This window comes from Neltuma alba, unplaced genomic scaffold, assembly GCF_004799145.2.
Source record: "Neltuma alba isolate B1F8T4 unplaced genomic scaffold, ASM479914v2 tig00011526_pilon, whole genome shotgun sequence".
Lineage (NCBI taxonomy): Eukaryota > Viridiplantae > Streptophyta > Magnoliopsida > Fabales > Fabaceae > Neltuma > Neltuma alba.
In genome coordinates this window covers 11,953-31,255 of record NW_021636192.1, presented here as the reverse complement: position 1 = coordinate 31,255, position 19,303 = coordinate 11,953, and the positions used below count along the sequence as shown (strand labels likewise).

Below are 19,303 nucleotides of genomic sequence, written 5' to 3'. Positions count from 1 at the left end.
AAGACCGGAGGAGTATTATTTTTTATAATTAGAATACGAATATTTTTATAATATTATTACTAATTTTAATTAAATTATATTATTTTAATTATTACCAGTCTAGCCCAACCTAACTTCAAACTAACTTATTAACCTTTAAACCAGTGTCTTAATTGGTTCAGTGTCCGATCCGGTTTTTTGTTTTTTAATATTATCTTATAAAAAAACAACAATTTAAAAAAAAGTTTAGTTTATATTTTAAACCAAATGTACTACTGAAAATATCCTATAAATAACACTTAATTTTTCATGATTATTTTTCCTATGGGTGACTGACACGCGTTGGAAAACATCTACACGGTTACAGAGTCAGCATAACCACAGGCTTATGCACGGAATATTAAAGATGCAATCAGCCAATCACTATTACATCCATCTTCTCAATGGCGATGGTTTTGCCCCACATTAACACAATTGCACGATCCCCCAGGAGCTGTATTTTGTATTCAACAATGTTCTCTTACCGCTGAATGACAAATATATGTAAATATTCTTCCAGTTCTAAATATAAAATTTTTTTTACATTATAAAAAAAATATCTTATATTTAAGACAAGAAGTAACTCGTTAAAAAAATCACAATACGATCCTGGATGCCCCCCATTCCCATTCCATTTCCATATAAATTCGTTGTCCTTTATAATACGATTGCCGGCCAAGTTTCTTTCATCTACACGCCATTCTCTTTGATCATACACTCACCTCTTCGTTCTCTGCGTTTGAGCTTCGTCCGAAAATGGAGGGTGAGATTCTCAACTACGTCAAGGCATGGCTTCAAGTCATTCCGTCTCTGTCTTACTGCTTTCTCATAGCCAAGCTTCTTCCTCCTTCTTCATCCTCTCTCAGACTCTTCCTCCTACTGCCTGTCGTCTGTTTCTTCCTTTATCTTCCTCTCAATGTTCACTCTCTTCATCTCGGAGGCACTTTCGCCTTCTTCATTGCTTGGCTCGCCAACTTCAAGCTCTTTCTCTTGGCTTTCAACAAAGGCCCCCTCTCTCATCCATCTCTTTCTCTTCCACGCTTCATCCTTCTTGCTTCTCTTCCCATCAAGTTCCATGACAATCAGAACCAGAAAGGCCAAAAATCTCCCATCAATTACGCCATTAAAGCTCTTATTCTTGCTGCCATAGTGAGATCTTACGAGTACAAAGAGCATTTCCACCCCAAGTTGCTATTAACTCTCTATAGCTTTCACATATATTTGACACTTGAGATTATTCTGGCTGTGTTTGCGACCATGAGTCGAACACTGGTTGGGATTGAGCTTGAACCACAATTCAATGAGCCTTATCTGTCTTCGTCGCTCCAAGATTTCTGGGGACGAAGATGGAATTTAATGGCCACCGGAATTCTACGGCCCACGGTATACCGGCCCACGTACAGTGTGTTCGTACTTCTTATGGGCCGTAAATGGGCCTCGCTTCCGGCGGTGTTTGCTACTTTTTTTGTATCAGGCTTAGTTCACGAGTTGATGTTTTATTATCTGGGTCGAGCGAGGCCCACGTGGGAGATCACGTGGTTCTTTGTCCTTCATGGGCTCTGTTTGGTGGTGGAGATAGGTTTGAAGAAGCAGCTTTCCGGCACGGTGTGGTTGCCGAGAATGGTATCGGGACCTTTCACCGTTGGGTTTGTGTTGATCACGGCGTTTTGGTTGTTTTTCCCTCAGCTTCTGCGGTGCAACGCAGATCAAAGAGTGCTTCAAGAGTACGCCGCCGTGATTGCGTGTCTTGAGAATGTCACTGTTTCTTAGTAAATTATTTTTATTTTAGATTATTAGTTTTATTTTAAAAACTTTTACCATTCTTTTAGAGCCTGTTTGGTTTGATTCCATGAAAGAAGATTATATGTAATCCTAATGTAAAAGCACAATTTAGATATTTGGTTGGATTTATGTAATATAAAGGATGACATTTTGCAATATTAATTATATCAAATGGAGGCATCATGATTACACTGTTATAATTTATGAACGAGGATAAAGACCTCTTGTAATCAATTAGAAAAGATATTACTCCCTCCGTTTCTTATTATAAGAGACATTTGATGCTTATTATATGTTCTTATATATAAGAGACACTTAAAAGTTGTCTCTACTTTTTTGTGTTAATTTCCTATTTTACCCATGTTTATTGTCTCCAACTCACACTCTTTCTCCTTCCCACTTCTCTTTCATTTAATAATTTAATTGTTTTCTCTCATGCTCTCTCTCCTTATTAATGGAGGCATTTTTGGAAAAAAAAATCATACTTTTTACACATTGATTGTTCTTAACTAATTTTAACTATTTTTTTTATTAATGTAATTCGGTTATTCATCTCTTATAATAAGGAATGGAATGAGTATTACCCTTATAATTTATGAATTTGACAAGATTGGACACGTGTTGAATCTATTGGAAACCCTTGCTTGCCTCCTCATTCCCTCCTCTTTGCTGCCACTGTGAACTACGAACAGAAAGTCCCTCCTACCACATCAGATGTGCTTCATCATTGTGCTAGAGACTCGACCACTGCTGAGCATCGTCTTTCAACTTATTGGAAAATTTATACATTTATGTATTTATTTGTTAGCTTATAAATTATATTCAACTTATTGGTTCTTATAAGTATATATTTATATCTGTATGTGTCCGTATTTGTGTATGAGTATAATATATATAAAGACCATTTAAATTATACTTTAATTTATCATATATGGATAGGAATTTTGTCTACTCTATATAAAAATTATTCTTTAATTTATCATATATATGAATAAGGGGTAATTTTGTTTATTATTTTATCATTATAAATGTGGATAGGGTTAGTAAGTTTTTTGGGTGAAAAATAAAATTTTTCAATTCATTGTAACTATATGTGTGTAAATAAGAGTAATTTTGTCTTTTGATACATTATTTTTACCTATTCCTATATTGTTTGTAATCCAATCAAATATTTTTATGTCTATCTATCATCTTTCTTTAATGGTATACCAAACAAACTTATGTAATCATAATTACATTGCATTGCATTGCATTGCATTACATTTCCTCAGATTTAGTGAACCAAACGTGTTGTTAGAGATTCAAAATCTGGACAACTTATTTTTTTTATCTGTCTATTTACAAATATGTATGAATGTATCCTCATTTCATACTTCTATTTATTCAAAGAAAAAAAATGCTTCTATTGATCACTTTTCAATAATCTGTTCTCTCTTTCAAAACGGGGACATAAAAATAGGAATTAAATGGGAATATTCTAATCAATACATATTCTTATGATTTTATTTATAAATCACTTCTAACATTTTTCATTTAGATCAAGAAAAAATTTAAATTTTATTAATTTTCATTTAAAATTTAACTACTTTTCAACTTGATCCTTATTTAATATACATTATATCTTATATAAATAAAATCAACATAATAATAAATAAAAAGTAAAATTATATATTTATAGAAAAAATTTCTCTTAATACCCTATGAACAGAACTAAAAATATCTTCTCTCTGCAATATAAATAGGATCAGAGGAGTATTAAAATTTCATATTAATTGAAAATTGTTTGCCCTATAGGGCCTTCTCTCTGTTTCATATTTGAAGACAATTTTCGAAACGTCTAAATGTTCCAAAATATAAGATGTTTTGAGAAAAGTAAGAATTCGCTAATTAACTTATTTCAAAATCACCTGGTAGGCTGGCACCATATTAATTGGGGGTTTCTTAAAAATATACCACCCTCAATTCTTAATATAAAAACTAGTTAAGATATTTGATTTTAAATGTAAGATCTCAATACATTCTGTTTTCTCTCTCTCTCTAAAATATTATTATTAATTGTAAGAGATTCCCACCATTAGGTAATTCCATTGCAGATGATAATTAAAGATAAGATCAAAGGTAACATATAACAACAGGTCATGATGCTAATTGATTCTTTTTGGTAATTACATTTATAATGATTCTCCCTAATTTAAATTATCCTCGTTCTAAAAATACAATAAGTAGTAGTTATCAAACGGTTAAATCACTAATTGGCGACTCCTGCAACTTCAAAGTGAACATTAATCAAATACTATCTCCGGTTCTTAATATAAGATTCTATTTGATTTTTATTTTAGTTCTAAATATAAGACTCCAATCCACTTTGTCTCTCATATTTATGTATTTTTTCTCAGGGTAGTCCTTCTAATAATGGTAGTTATAACCAATATATTTAACTAACAAGGATATTTTAGGAAAGACATCACATATTTATTATAAATAATTAACTTAACTTATTTTTTTAACATTCTCAAATTAGTTAACTGGTTTTTATAATTAGGACCAGAGGTGGTATTATAATTTTGAGGTATGCAGCTTAACAAACATCCATCAGTTTAGCCAAAAACGAAGTGACCACTGTTAAAAGAGGACGTACCGGATCCATCTAAAGGAGATGCATGGTCTTTTGCCCACAAAAAAGATGATCCAATCCTTGAAAACAATCCAAACAGCATTTTATTGGGAAACGTAAGCGGCAATAGAGTAAGAAAAATAGCCTCTATATCCAATCGATATCCCTGCAGCAATATTTTGCCTATACGATCCCAATTCAGCTTTCTTTGAGGTTTCAGCTACAACGCCTCTATCAAAATCCTCAACCCTCTCTCTGATCATTCTCCATGTTTAAGCTTTCAACCAATAATGGAGCATGAGTTAATAAACTATTACCTCCGGTCCTAATTATAAGAGCTAGTTAACTAATTTAAGGAGATCAAGGAAGTAAGTTGAGTTAGTTATTTGTCCTAAATAGGTGTTGTTTTTTCTAAAATATTCTTACTAATCAAGTGTATTAACTAGAACTATCATTGTTAAAAGGGTTGCTTTGGGAAAAAATATAAAAATATAAGAGACAAAATAAATTAGAGTCTTATATCTAGGACCAAAATAAAAATCAAACAGGATCTTATATTAAATACCAGAAGTAGTAAGTCAAGGCATGAATTCAAGTTATCACATCTCTGTCTTACTGCTTTCACATAGCCAGGCTTCTTTCCCGTTTTTCCTGTTGTCTGTCTTTTCCTCTATCTTCCTCTCATTCTTCACTCTGTTCATCTTGGAGGCACTTTCGCCTTCTTCATTGCCGGGCTCACCAACTTCAAGCTTTTCCTCTTCGCTTTCAATAAATGCCCTCTCTCCCTCTCTCTCTCTTCCTCGCTTCATCCTTCTTGCTTCTCTTCCCATCAAATTCCTTGATAATCAGAACTAGAAAGGCCAGAAATCTCCAATGAATTACGCCATTAAAGCTCTGATTCTTGCTGCCGTAGTGAGATCTTATGAGTACAAAGAGCATGTTCACCATAAGTTGCTATTAACGCTCGATAGCTTTCACACGTATTTGACACTTACACTTGAGATCGGTGCAATGCAAATCAGAGGGGGCTCCATGAATACACCGCAGTGATTGTGTTTCTCAAGAATGCCACTTGTTCTTGGATGTTTAGAGCATCATGATCCAACTCTTCATTCCCAAAATTATTGTTATTTTAGATTTTTTTTTTTTGCAATTATTCAAATCAAACTCATGAATACTAAGGACCCGTTTGGTTCAATTCCATTGCAGGCATGTAATGGTAATTAAGATTGCATTACCAAAATACAAATGTTTGGTTGCTCTTTAGTATGGTAACGGGGTTTACCATGGTAATGTAGATTACCAAAATTTTGGTAATATCTATTCATACCTCTCCCCATATGAAGATTCATTACCATCTTATTGCGTATTTGAAAAAGTCTCATTTGCCCCCAATTCGTTTTTTCCTCGTCATTTTTCCTTCCACCTCCCTTACTCAGCTGTCTTCCCGTGCTCCACCCACATCACCACCACCTTTCTCATCTAGTACCTCTATAGATCAGACAATGATAAAGCTAATCTCAAATCGGAGCCAACGAAGCTCAATGATGTTCATCTTTAACTACTCCATTGTAACCCTACCTCAATCATTCTCCTTCTTCCACCTTCCCTCGCACTTGCCCTCCTTCACCATCATTCCCTTTCGCTGCAACACTAGATTGAATTTTTTTTTTTCCAGATCTTAACTAAGTTTTTTTATTTAGTCCTGCAGTTCATTTTAATCAAGTTTCATAGATAGTATCTTAATTCAGAAGCCACTTTGATTTTATTTTAGAGCCCTTTCTTTTCAGTTTCCACCATAGCAACCATCATGGACAGTGCAGGTTCTTTCCTTTTCCATCGTCAGCTTCTCTGGCATTTCCTCTTGCTATTGTTCATTATTTATTTCTTTGATTTAGTTGGTTTAAGTTGGTTTTGGCTAAGGAGGGATAAGATGACATATGGGGAGAAGAGGGATTGTGCATTTGCCAAGCAGCTTCGCTAATTTTTCAAATATGCTGAATTTATGAATATGTAAGAAGGAATGTTTGAACGAAGAAGAAGAGAACAGATTTTTTTCTGCAAGAGGGGCAAAATTATAATTTCACAGTTTTTTATTTTTTAAATAATAAATATCATTCCATTAGTTTTATAACTTACCAAACATGTTTATGGTAATAAAGATTGCATTACCATACACTGTATTGCAGCTTAACACGGATATGTAGTTGAACCAAACGGGCTCTAAGTGTTTTTTTTTATTTCAGTGTATATACATTCTCGTCATCAGTCAGTGCTTTTGCACTCCTTTTCTTTCTACACGCGGAGTGCTGTTGTTGGAAAGAGCATATAGAAATGAGACAGCTTTTGGAGTATGCAGTAAACACAGTCCCCCCATATTCAAACTGGTCTGGAGATTGTACATAGCCGATGTTAAAACTAATTAATTTTAAAATTGGATACTTTACTTATTATTTTTCTAATCTTAAATATAAAACTCATTTGATAATATAATTTACACTATAAAATAAATATTATATTTAGAACTGAAAGAGTACAATATTATCTCATCTAGAGTTGCGCTCAAAACAAGGTATTTTTTCTATTTTCACTCTTAATTAATTATATGTTTGTCTCATTTTTCCCCATTCATTCTTTTTTATATTTTTCTTTACTCATTTTTATATTTTAGAAAAATAAGTTATATTTTTAATATTTCCTCTGGTTCAAAATATAAGTTAAACTTTATCTATTTATGTTTATCAATAAATTAGGTAAAATCTATTTAAAACAATAAATATACAAGGCATGTATTTTTTTTTCCAAATACGCTTTTATTAATAAAGAGAATAAATAAAAGCTGCAATAAATGAATTAAAAAAGAAAACGAATATATATGAGGTAAAATTAGAAAAGACTCATTAAATGTTTAGATAAAAATAAATGTTATCTTATAAAAAAACCAAACTCTTCCAACAAAGTTTAGTTTATATTTTGAACCGGATGAAGTATATTTATTGTTGTTGACTAATTTTCACAAACTTTTTAAACTGCGCAAATTAATTATTTGATACTTATATTTTGAACAAAAAGAAATATTAATTTAACATATGTTTATTCCAAGTTTCATGTCTGGGACATTGTTGTTTTGATCTCTATATTTTAAACATTGGATTACATTCAATATTAGATGTAATTGTATCAAAGATGATTAATGGTGCTCAACATATAAATGACTCCAATTTAAGTGACAGTACTACGTTAAACAAGTAGTCAGTAACGCATGGCATGAGCAGCATAAACTGATATGCGCTCAACACCTTTCAAAAAGGAAAAAAAAAGGTTTTTTTCCCCATGTAAAAGTAAAAGTGAAACAACAATCTTATCGAACCACGATGAGATTAACACCTCAACTACTCAAGATAGACTATTGAGCAAACCAAGAACTGGCATGGCAGAGACATAAAGGCAGTAAATGAGGTAGCTCGACAGTAAGGTCGGTCTAGAACAGCAGTAAACCTTTCATTGCAAAACATTAAACATTTCATCATTTTCGATGCCGTATACGTGTATCGTCCTCTCCAATGTTTGTCAACAGATCACACATGGATTAGCAGGAATAGCATGACTGCACCCCATAACCTTCAATACATGTTAAGACTCAAGATTCGAGCGCTATATAACTTAGCAAGCCGATCAAGAAGACCTCAACCAAATACCTTAGTCATATGGAAGCGAAGGTACAGGCCATGGTAGTTCTAGCACATGCGGCGGCGCTGGTGATTACGGTGATGTTGGTTTCGCCGGTGCTGGGTTGCTCACCCAACGGCATGGGCTGCAAGGACTGCATAATGAACCAGATAAAGCAGAGTTGCCCACCCTGCCCGCCAATCCTTCACTGCATGGCTCGTTGCCTGTGGGGTGGCACCTCAAGGTCTGTTTGCATCAAGAAATGTGACTGCAACGATGGCTATCCGACACTCTCAGACTGCAAAAGGTGCATGCTAAAGTGCAAGTGTAGCTGTGCGAACTAGCAGCCAAGTATCTACCAAAATATATATGCTTCATTCAAAATTCAGAGCTCTGTTCCATGCAGATTCGATGCCGTGTCTGTACTCTTAGAAGAGAAGCGATCCTTCAAATTCACAACAACAGTAGTGTAAAATCTCGTATTTACAGTACAAACTGAAGATCATCGCTACATATCACGTAATCTAAAGATTGGGCTCTAATCTTGCTGTGTTTTGATAGTTGAAGGATCTTGCTCTTGTTCCGAATTCTAGCGCTGCAAATAATATAAAATTTAGTTGCTTTCTAATTTGGCTCTAACTGATCACATATGTTTTAAGTATAGCTAGCCACAAACTGTGTCGTGGTGCTGCATATCGATGTCGGTACCCATCCGAACCGTGCTTCTTACTTGAAGGTGGTCATTTATCATCGTCTATCATATCTTCGCCAATCCTGGCTTTGAACTTGCTGAGTCTGATAGTTCAAGGATCATGCACTGGTTCTGATTTTCTTTTGGATTGGTTTTGATAAGAATTTGCTAATTGCTTTCTGTTAGAACTATAAATAGTTCCCGTATTTTCAAGTAAAGGTCATAATCACCGGGCCCTAAGGTAGGGGTAGATAACGTAGAAGATATAGTACACGGTAAATGGGAAATTTAGGGTTGACGAAGAAACCTTTCCAGGCATCGGAAACCCAAATTCTGGGCACAAAACCTTTCCATCTCCTCACCACCTCTCTCCCTACACACACTTTCCTCCATATCCGCAACAAAATCACCCCAATTCTTCATCAAGCCATTGCAGCCCCACCAATTGTAGTCATCGACCTTGGATTCACAAACAGAATCCAGTATCTCCTGCAACCCCACGATCCGACGGCTCACTTTTCTCCGAGCCTCCCTCACCGTCGGATCGATCCCAGGCACGGAGTCGAGTCTCAGCAGCAGAGCCATCAACGCCTCGTTCATCTTCAACTTCTCTAGCTCGTTGCTCCGAACGGCGTCCACCGTGTCCTGCCGTTGGATCAAGCGCTGCAGGTGGTCGGCCTCAGAATCAACGGAAGCGATTCTTCGATAGAGGGCGCGAATTCTGTGGGAGCGATAGGCGGATTGGATCTTAATGGCGGCGTCGGGTTGGGAAAGGCAAGGACGGACGGGGACTTGGGTGGAATTGTGGGAATTATGAGGGGCAGAGCGTTCATTGCGGTGGGTGGTGTAAGTGACGGTAGTGGATGTGGAATAAGAGGAGAAGAAGGTGGGCTTGCGAGAAGGTTTCATGGAGGGAAAGGGGAGATTTGGGGGTAAGAGAATGGCAAAGAAGAAGAGAAAGAGAAAGTGAGAGTGGGAGTGATTATAAAGAGATTTCTGGATTGAAATTGAAAATGGGAAGACCCCCCTTGGTCTGGAATAATTGAATGCTGTTGGCGCGCCATACGCTTTGATGGCCTGCCTTTTTCAGAAAGTGAGAACCGTCCATTTATACCTTACCACAAGTTTATGAACAAATTTAGAAAGTCCCCGAGCCCAGGGTCCAAGGATGCCTTATGCCTATGCCCAATCTGAACCTATTATTGTTGTTAAACCTCTTAAACACTCTGAATATGTAAATCCTCAGAGTGTATACTAGACATGACAATGGCTTACACAATTACTGAAAGTCTTTGATTTGCCCTTTCACTTATTTTCACTTTGAATGATAATAACTTTAATATACGATTTAATTAGGGAGTTGATATTAATTTTATGTTAAAGACATATTTCATATGTTTATCAATTTTTTAAAATTAATTTTATTGATTTTTTTAATAAAAATCAAAGTAGAGGAATTAAAAAAAATATTAATGGTATTTATCATATTAATTAATTTAACTAACATTTTTAATTTATTCAAATTAGTTAATTAGATCTTACATAAATAATTAGGGGGGGAGTTTGTTGAACCAAGAAAAAATAAAAGGAAAATACGAACATCTCTCTAGGCTTTTTTTTTTTTTTTGATAAAATGATGAAACATATAAAACCTTGGCACAACATAAAAGGATTACAACATGAGTCAGCCTCATAAGACACCAACCTATACGAGTACAAAAAAGTTGATGAAAATAAAATCAGCAGTTTTAAGAAAATAAGTTATAAATATATATAGGACTTACTTGGAATAACTTATAAGCATCTTTTCAATCATTATGTAAGAGGAGTTTTATCTGAGCTTATGTGAAACGTGTTTATACTTGATTTCAATCGTGATGACAAATAGAGCTATAAGTGTACTCTCTGCTTTAGTTTCTCATAAAAAAACAGATTATTCTCTATGAATATATTTTTTATGCTCCATAAAAAAGAAAATAATCTATAGAAAACGATTAAGAAAATATTAAAGTTTTTCTAAATAGGTAAGATGGAACATAGCAGCCAAATATATACACGCAAAATTATAATAGCCCCGTATTTGATATAAGAACTAGATAATATTAAAAAAATTAATTAAATTAATTATTTATAATATAAATGTTTTTTCTAAAATATCTCTATCAATCATATGTAGTGAAATTATTTTTTAATAAAAGCTTCTTTAACATATGCAATCACATAAAAATTATTTGGAGATAAAACAAATAAATAGTATTATAAAAAATAAAGTAGATTAAAATCTTAATAAATTTTCAACCAACACTTAAATCGGTGTCCCCGCAGGTTCCACAGTGAGAAAAGCATTTTTGCCCAAAAATGTGTAATTAAAAAAAAAGGAGGAGAAATAAGTATAGGATTACCGAACATTCATGGGCAGCTTCATGATTCCGATTCGCCTCAGAAGCTGTGCAGTATCCAAAATCTCAGCTGAGTTACAAGGCTTCAACCCTAGATGCTCTCCGTTTTCCCTTCAGTAGGTGATTTTCTGCGTATCTGTTTAATCTCTTAGGAAATCTTTGGTGCATAGAGCCGTAGAAATGTCGATCGACCTGCTGTTGAAGCCCTCATGTGGTGGGTGTGGATCAACCTCGGATCTCTACGGAAGCAACTGCAAGCACATGACTCTATGCTTGAACTGTGGCAAAAACATGGCTGAGAAAAAGAGCAAATGCCACGATTGTGGAGCCACCGTTACTCGCTTGATTCGGGTTGGTTTTTTTTTTTTTTTTGGGTCTTTCCCCCAATTTTTTCTAATTGCCCTTCACTTTGGTTATGGCTGAATTGTTGATTTTTTAAATTCCCAAGTTGTTTTCTTCGCCTTTGGCTTGATGCATAGGGATTACTTGTGGCCAGTGTTATCTTCATGGAGGGGAAAGTTTGGTTGGACTTTTGCGCTATGTCTATTCCAGAGTCAATGCTTTAATATGGTCATGTTTGGCTTCTGTTTCTGGGATGCAGCGGCCTGATGATCTTTTGTAATGTTGACAGGAATATAATGTTCGTGCAAGTTCTAGCAATGACAAAAACTACTTCATCGGAAGATTTGTTACTGGATTACCTGATTTTTCGAAAAAGAAAAGCGCTGAAAATAAGTGGTCTATACAGAAGGATGGATTGCAGGGCCGCCAACTTACTGATGCTTTGCGGGTAATGAACCTATCCTTGCTATGTAGGCCGCCATCTCCTTGTTTCTGATTTTTATGACGGATGCCTTGCATTTGAGTATGTCTAGATTTGACATTACATTACGATCCTTATATAAGGTAATGTCAAGTACAAGGCTTGAGTTGCTAAAGGGACATATGTGGTTATACAGGACAGAAAAGGAAACTATTTTGGTCATCTTGTCATTGTATAATTGCCAATGAATTGTGGGAGATTATAAATTTTCATTTATTCCATAATCAAACACAATTGGTTGAGTACATCTTTTTGGCATGATAACTTGCATGACTGTCCAATAGAAAAGGGCTGATCATGTGGTTCAATCGTATTTGTTTTAACCCCTCACCCTTAGATTTTTGTTTTATTTATTTATTTATTTTTTGATGAATTTATGCAGGAGAAGTACAAGAATAAGCCCTGGCTCTTGGAGGATGAAACAGGCCAGTCGCAGTACCAGGGTCAACTTGAAGGTGCACAATCAGCTACATATTACTTGCTGATGATGGAAAGGAAGGAATTTGTTGCCATTCCTGCGGGTTCCTGGTATGCTTATTGTGTTTATAATTGTTTTGTGGAAGATTTTTCTTATGATTTCAGCTTTGATTGTTTTAGAAGGATTATTATTAATACTATTTGAATCCCCGGTCAAAGAATTTGAGCAGATGGGTAATATGCATATTTGTCCTTTTAGGTACAACTTTAACAAGGTTGCACAGTATAAGCAACTGACTTTGGAGGAAGCAGAAGAGAAGATGAAGAATAGAAAGAAAACTGCTGATGGCTACGAAAGGTGGATGATGAAAGCAGCAAGTAATGGTCCTGCTGCATTTGGTGAACATGGAAGGTTTGAAGACAAGGAAAATGGTAATGGTGGCGGTGGCGGTGGCAGTGGTGGCGGTGGCGGTGGAGGAGGGAGAGGACGTAAAAAAACCAGTGATGATGATGAAGGTCATGTCTCAGATAGGGGGGAAGAGGATGAGGAAGAGGAGGCAGCAAGGAAAAATAGACTTGGACTTAATAAAAGAAGTGGTGATGATGATGAAGAAGGTCCAAGGGGAGGGGACCATGATCATGATGATGATGATAGTGAGAAGGGTGAGTATAGTCTTGTTTGTTCGTTCTGTTTTCCGTTGAGTATGGCTGTAATGTTTATTAATGGCTTTTCTACGAAGTCTTGTGCTGAAATGATCTATTTTCCATGCAATTCCACGCCACAGTCATATTTAATTGCTATAGATTAGGTAGATGTATGTCATTGCTTAGCCAGAAATGACAATAGAATAAAGTAACGGTTGCAGACAATAGGAACCGTTTGTTCCTTTCTCTTCTGGATTCATTGTTGTGGATCACAATGCTTAACGGATCTTATAGCTTAGAGAGTGATTGGTGAAATCACATTGTCTGGGCAAGTAAAATTTGGGGATCTGAAGTTTCACAAAATTTTGGTTTGGAAGCATTAATTTGGGCCTTAGAGGAGTATGATAGGCATTAAATCTAGGAGAAAACATACGCAGCTTATACGTAGTGCCAAGAGCCTAACAATTTGTTGATTTTGTAGGCTAAGACGTTAGGTGAGGCCTTTATAAAATGATATTGCCCATTGGCGTACTTCGTAAATGTGATCATATTATGTTATATTGTGAAAGCTTAACTTCGCATGAATTAAGAGAATATAGGATGTTCCTTTATATATTATATATGCTAATTAGTCATTTTATATTTTATGTGCTTATTCTTTTTGATGGATATAGTTACACATCTATTATAGGTGATGATTGGGAGCATGAGGAGATATTCACTGATGATGATGAAGCTGTTGGTAATGATCCTGAGGAAAGAGAAGATTTGGCTCCTGAAGTTCCTGCTCCTCCTGAAATTAAGCAGGTTATTATTATTTTTTCAGATAATCAAGTGGCATTTTGACTGAGAAATTTATGTTCTAATTGCGCAGTTGGTATTTTGCATGGTTGTTTTGGTGCCATGTCTTTACCTGCATCTATAGCTGGATTTTGGGCCCTTTTTTTTTTTTTCCCCGTACTCCATAAAAATGTAATCACTGAGGATGCAACTAGTTTCTGTAGCAAGAAGAAAGTTATTTAGACAAATATGGAAGTAGTTTTTGTTGGAAAAAAATTAGAGATCATACAGGCAACTGTTTAAGGATAATTCATCTAAACATATTTTTATTTGAGCAGTCTATTTATTGATTCAATTGGAACTCTGGAATTGGACCCAAAGAATTTTCTTTTTTTTTTTTGGAAATTGTCCTATGAGCATAGACGTTGACATAACAAATGCGAAGTATCTAATGTCTATTTGAAGCATTGATTTTAGTGGTCGAACTTGTCAGGCATAGGCATGCTCTGATTGCGATTGTGCTTCATAGGAAATTGTCCTGGCTAATTTTTCTTTCTTTCTTTCTGGGTGCTACTGTAGTTTCACCAATACTTTATTCCTTACATGGATCTAAGCTGTCTTATATTATAGCTAATATTTACCCAGTTGTTGAAAGTCAAGTCCGCGACCTGCTCCTTGAAGTATGACGACTTATAAAAGCTCTAAAAGTGCTTTCTTAAATAGTGATGATTATTGTCCATAAAGATGAAGATGATTTATTTTTTTCCCTTGAATGTGTTATTTTATGGCTTATAATTTCAGGATGATGATGATGAGGATGAAGAGAATGAAGAGGAGGGAGGTTTAAGTAAATCTGGCAAGGAGCTGAAGAAGCTGCTTGGTCGAGCTAGTGGGATGAATGAATCTGAAGCTGAGGATGATGATGACGACGACGATGTATGGACTGTGTGCCTTCTTTTCTCTTTCAATTATTCGTCCTTTTCTTTGATCTTGGGGCAACTAATAACATCACCGGGTAGCAAAGCTTTGTGCAATGCAATACCTGTTTAGTTATCTATTGATTTTGCATTTGCTATGAACCTCTGACTTGTCAGAAAAGGGAAGCAGCTGACTCAATTGATTGGATTTCATTGCGACCCCCTAAACTCTTGCAAATGATTATCAACTCTAAGATGATCTTTTTCATCTCTTAATGGGTCAGTCTGGTTTGTTTAGATGGATGATGAGCTTCCAGCTGTTGTTGCTCCAAAGCAGAAGGATGTTCCTAAGGAAGAACCTGCTGACAACAGCCCTTCAAAGCCTGCACCATCTGCACCTGCTCGAGGAACTCCTTCAACTTCGAAGACTTCGAAGGGGAAGAGAAAATTAAATGAGGAAACAAAAACACCTATAGCACCACCAAAAAAGGTGAAGACAGAAAATGTATGTCATTTCTTGTTTGATCTTGCTTCTATGGAGGCTTTTACTTTTTTTCTTTCTGAGGGAGAGCATGCGAACCTGATAATTCCTAGAGCTTGGATAACTCCTAAAAATGTAAAATTGATTGAACATGCAGAACTAATAATGGCCGAATTCAGAAAATTCTTTATACTAATTTGGACAAAAATTCCCCTAATTAAACTCAAGTGTTTTCTTATTTATGCTTCAAATACAATATGGCTTCTTTACTTTCTATTAGAAGTTTTCTGAAAAGCTTTTGTTCTGGAAGCATTGATTTTCGAATATTACTTGAACAATTTCTCTTTTAGTTGATATTGAAATTTGAAAGTCCTAATTGGCCCATGGAATAAATCAGGAACTAAAATCATCTGTCAAAGATGAAAATGGGCCTGCACCCAAAAGTAATGCGCAACCAAAAGGTACACCACAACCTTCATCAAAAGCAGGGTCATCTGCCACCACAGCTTCTGGGCCTGTGAGTGAGGAAGAAATTAGGGCTGTTTTAATGCAGAAGACTCCGGTGACCACTCAGGATCTTGTTGCTAAATTTAAGGCTAGACTGAGATCTTCAGAGGTAAGCTCTGCGAAAAGATTTTACTTTATCCTCTATTATGCTGAATGCCTTTCCTGTAATCTACATTCTTATCTCACTGTCACAGTATTTCCTCTCATCCTGCCTTCGTTAACTCATTTTTAATTCATATTTGATTAAATTTTTATATGTAAAATTTTAAAAATTGATTGCTGTTATTTAAGAGACTTACTTTATGTGTTATATTTTGTATGGACCAACTTGTTAAGATAATGCTGACTGCCAATAATCTTATGGTTGTTTGGGGAAGGAGTGCCTTGTTTAATTAGATGGACATGTAAATTGTGTGCAAGATAGGAGTGCATAATTTGATGTCCTGTTGAACATGTTTGAGGCCGCCCAAGGATTATAATAATGCCAGTTAAAGATATTGTTATGGCATGTCGGCATATCCTGCCAAGTTTGAAATGACACCTTGTGTTTCGTTGCTATATGCAGGACAAACAAGCTTTTGCTGAGATCTTGAAGAGAATCTCTAAGATACAGAAGACTAACGGATCCAGTTATGTTATATTGAGAGATAGGTGACTGATGCATTGATTGGTGGTGGTAGACGATTCAGCAATATGGGAAGTGAATTCATGAATTGGTGCTTCTTAAATTCACTTCACTCCTCGGCGTTTGTATTTGTTTTTCTTATACAGAATACAGAGTAAAGGAAAAGAAAGAAAGACAATACTGTCTTGGATTATTTTCCCTACCTTTTGGGCCCCACTTTTGAAATTCTATATTGTATCTTACTACTCGTGATTTTTAGTTCTGATGATGACCAATATCAGTGGACAACTCTGAGTTCTATGGTTTTCCCCATCTCTTCCCTCCCACCCCCAAAATCAGAAAAGGACTAGAAAAAGTAAGGGGTTTTAGATGTTACTGATGGAGCACTAGTATGATATTGTAACAACCATCCTTGGTTCAATAGTTGTATGCCGAGAAGTATCTACCATCTAGTGTTTTCCTCAAGTATCACTAAGTCCTTTGGTGTAATTTAATGAGGCTCAGGGGCCTTATATGCTACCATTTTAGTGGTGTCTGATTTCTATCAAGAACTAGTAGGATAATGCTATCAGGATATTCAGCATTACGAAGTTATAGTTGCTGTATTTTTTTCCCCTCAGAACTTTCAGCTGTCAGGTTAGGAATTTCGAACAACATTTTAATCCGTTGTGAAGTGTAGAGGCTATTAATCTGATGTACGAGGGATGTTTATTTAAAGCAGAGGTCGTCACAGTATATGCCCTTGTACTAGCAAAATTGTCATTTGTTGTTTTTTTTTTCCGCTTTACTTTTTTAAAGTTTTAGGGTGTTCCCCTTTATTAGTAACGGCAAATTTGAATGCATGCTCATTCAAGTCCCTGACGCCTAGTCTATAATAGGGAATCATTTTAGACGATGGAACCCCGGAAATCGTTGCGAATCAAATTGATTCTCTGGTCTCTGCTAGAGCACTTCTTCAGAAAAACGCACGGGTGGCTGATGACGGAGTGAGATGATGAACAAAACCGGAGAGACGATTAAATGAGAAGAATACGATTCAGGTGGATCACCTTCTAGTAGCTTTTATTCTATATAGAGCTACAATGCCATTAATCAGTATGGCAGTTTTGATACTAATAGAAACATAACCAGCAACCTTACTAATTTCACAAATCACAGTCACATGGCGTAGGACATATCCAAATCCCCACAAAAGTCCACAATACAAGCATTAACATATCAGATCCGAGAACGACATAACTAGTCTAAGAGTCTTGGATTCTTAGATAGTACAAACAATCAAATATGGTGCTTAGCCACACACAAACATCACCGTGGAGACGCAAAACATGAGAATGAGAACAGAAAATGAAGAGACTTTATCATGATGAGGCGAAGCAGAAGGAACTACGGGACCTTCAGCCTCTTCAAAATCTGCAGCAGCAAGGGCTTCACTTTCACCAGAAGCCATCATCATGGGCTGAACCTCTACGTGGAGCTTCAGGCCATTGTTGCAATTGTGTGACTCAGTGCTGAGGAAGTACCTGATCCCTTCCCTCTCCAGCGGGATCGCTTGTAGACCGTCCGTGTACATCCTGATGGGGTTACTCGCATCGCAAGACTCATATTCTTCCTTGCTTTTCACCTCCGCAATTGCCCCCTCTGCTGTGGAGTCCGGGATCGCTGCCCGTTTCAAAAAGTTGTGTGAGCGTAAGTTCAAAAAACTGTTTTTTCGTAGACAGTGCCCTTGGCTTGGACAAAAACCTAAGGCGTTAAACAAAACTCTTGTACCTCGTACATTGTAAAATTATTTTTAAGAAGTTGATCTACATAAAATGTTAAAGAACTCAAGGAAGAATCTGAATCTTATCCATTTCTTTCTTCACTTGCTTAAATCTACCAAGAATACAGAAGTAGTAGGAAGGGCAATGCGATTCTGTTTTTCTAGTTGAAACACCAACAACATTCAGAAGGGTAAGGCCCGAAAATCATAAAGAGCGCCGTACGACAGTCGTTTTGTTCCACAGAACACACACACACCCACATATATACATGCGGCAATGTTATATTATAGCATCATGGGGGGAGTCTTTCTTACAGATTTCGTCGCCGACTCTGAAGGTTCTTGCTGACGACCAGGCAGAGAGGTGGGAGTATGGGTCCCATCCGCGGTCTCCTCCTGCAACATGGTGCACCTTGGCAGCTCCGACCACCACCGCGGTGGCGGAGATCACAAGCACAGCAAGAAGAAATGCTCGTGTCAAGTGATGAGCCATAGCCATATTCACTGAACTGGTGAAAATGGCGCAGAAAAAAAATAATAAAGGCAAGAAAAGTAGAAGGAAGAAGAGTAAGTGAGCAACCGCTTGTCATGCTAAGCCAAATTCAATTGCACTGTGACGACCATTAGGTGGATAGAGGGCGAGCCGGCTAGTGAGTGATACTTTTTCTCACACTAACTTTTAACGGATCCAGTTTCCCTGCATGCTCATCACCGAAACGCAGCGTTCGAACACTAAAGGAAGAAATCCTGGCCATTGAATACATGAAAAATCCTGGTGATTTGCACAAAAATTTTCAATATGATTATTCTTCAAATATTAATTCCAATATAACACTAACTCCGGTTCTAAATATAAAAACTAATTAAAGATTCAATTTGATTATAATATAAGATCTTAATTAATTTTATCTCTCATATTTATTTATTTTTTACAAGTTTGTCCATATGGTGATTGAACATACTAAAAGGGTTTTCATTCCGATACACATGATTAATCAAAGTATTTTAAGAAACAAAATACTTATTTGATATAAATAATTACCTTAACTAATTTTTTTTAATATTCATAAATTAATTTTCTAGCTCTTACATTAATAGAAAGTAGTGATTATTAAAAAAAAAATACTACATCAAGTCCTTGATATAAAAGCTAAATAACTAATTTGGGTAGAT

General features: G+C 35.9%; 4 protein-coding genes across 6 annotated transcripts; 2 read left to right on the top strand and 2 right to left on the bottom strand.

Moving 5' to 3' along the window:
- The first annotated feature begins 646 nt into the window (after nucleotides 1–646).
- LOC114714709 (acyl-CoA--sterol O-acyltransferase 1-like) lies at nucleotides 647–1,972 on the top strand. The gene has a single exon (XM_028899471.1). It carries the CDS (start codon nucleotides 775–777, stop codon nucleotides 1,786–1,788), a length of 1,014 nt encoding a protein of 337 aa, XP_028755304.1. The 5' UTR covers nucleotides 647–774; the 3' UTR covers nucleotides 1,789–1,972.
- Nucleotides 1,973–8,782: 6,810 nt separating this feature from the next.
- Nucleotides 8,783–9,904, bottom strand: LOC114714715 (BAG family molecular chaperone regulator 5, mitochondrial). The gene has a single exon (XM_028899474.1). The coding sequence runs from the start codon at nucleotides 9,681–9,683 to the stop codon at nucleotides 9,063–9,065; it is 621 nt and encodes a 206-aa protein (XP_028755307.1). The 5' UTR covers nucleotides 9,684–9,904; the 3' UTR covers nucleotides 8,783–9,062.
- A 1,276-nt stretch (nucleotides 9,905–11,180) lies between these two features.
- Nucleotides 11,181–16,857, top strand: LOC114714723 (transcription initiation factor IIF subunit alpha). Of its 3 annotated transcripts, none has more exons than XM_028899485.1 (9): nucleotides 11,181–11,524; nucleotides 11,805–11,963; nucleotides 12,379–12,524; nucleotides 12,673–13,076; nucleotides 13,750–13,865; nucleotides 14,640–14,771; nucleotides 15,054–15,260; nucleotides 15,634–15,852; nucleotides 16,309–16,857. In XM_028899485.1, the coding sequence occupies exons 1-9, from the start codon at nucleotides 11,354–11,356 to the stop codon at nucleotides 16,396–16,398; spliced, it is 1,644 nt and encodes a 547-aa protein (XP_028755318.1). In that variant the 5' UTR covers nucleotides 11,181–11,353; the 3' UTR covers nucleotides 16,399–16,857. The 3 variants fall into 3 exon arrangements, with proteins under 3 accessions (XP_028755318.1, XP_028755319.1, XP_028755317.1); XM_028899486.1 differs by having other exon boundaries at nucleotides 14,640–14,774; nucleotides 15,054–15,245; XM_028899484.1 differs by having other exon boundaries at nucleotides 11,182–11,524; nucleotides 14,640–14,774.
- A 532-nt stretch (nucleotides 16,858–17,389) lies between these two features.
- Nucleotides 17,390–18,647, bottom strand: LOC114714722 (mavicyanin-like). The gene is made up of 2 exons (XM_028899483.1): nucleotides 18,446–18,647; nucleotides 17,390–18,030 (listed from the first exon to the last, which is right to left on the bottom strand). The coding sequence occupies exons 1-2, from the start codon at nucleotides 18,627–18,629 to the stop codon at nucleotides 17,660–17,662; spliced, it is 555 nt and encodes a 184-aa protein (XP_028755316.1). The 5' UTR covers nucleotides 18,630–18,647; the 3' UTR covers nucleotides 17,390–17,659.
- Between the last annotated feature and the right edge of the window lie 656 nt (nucleotides 18,648–19,303).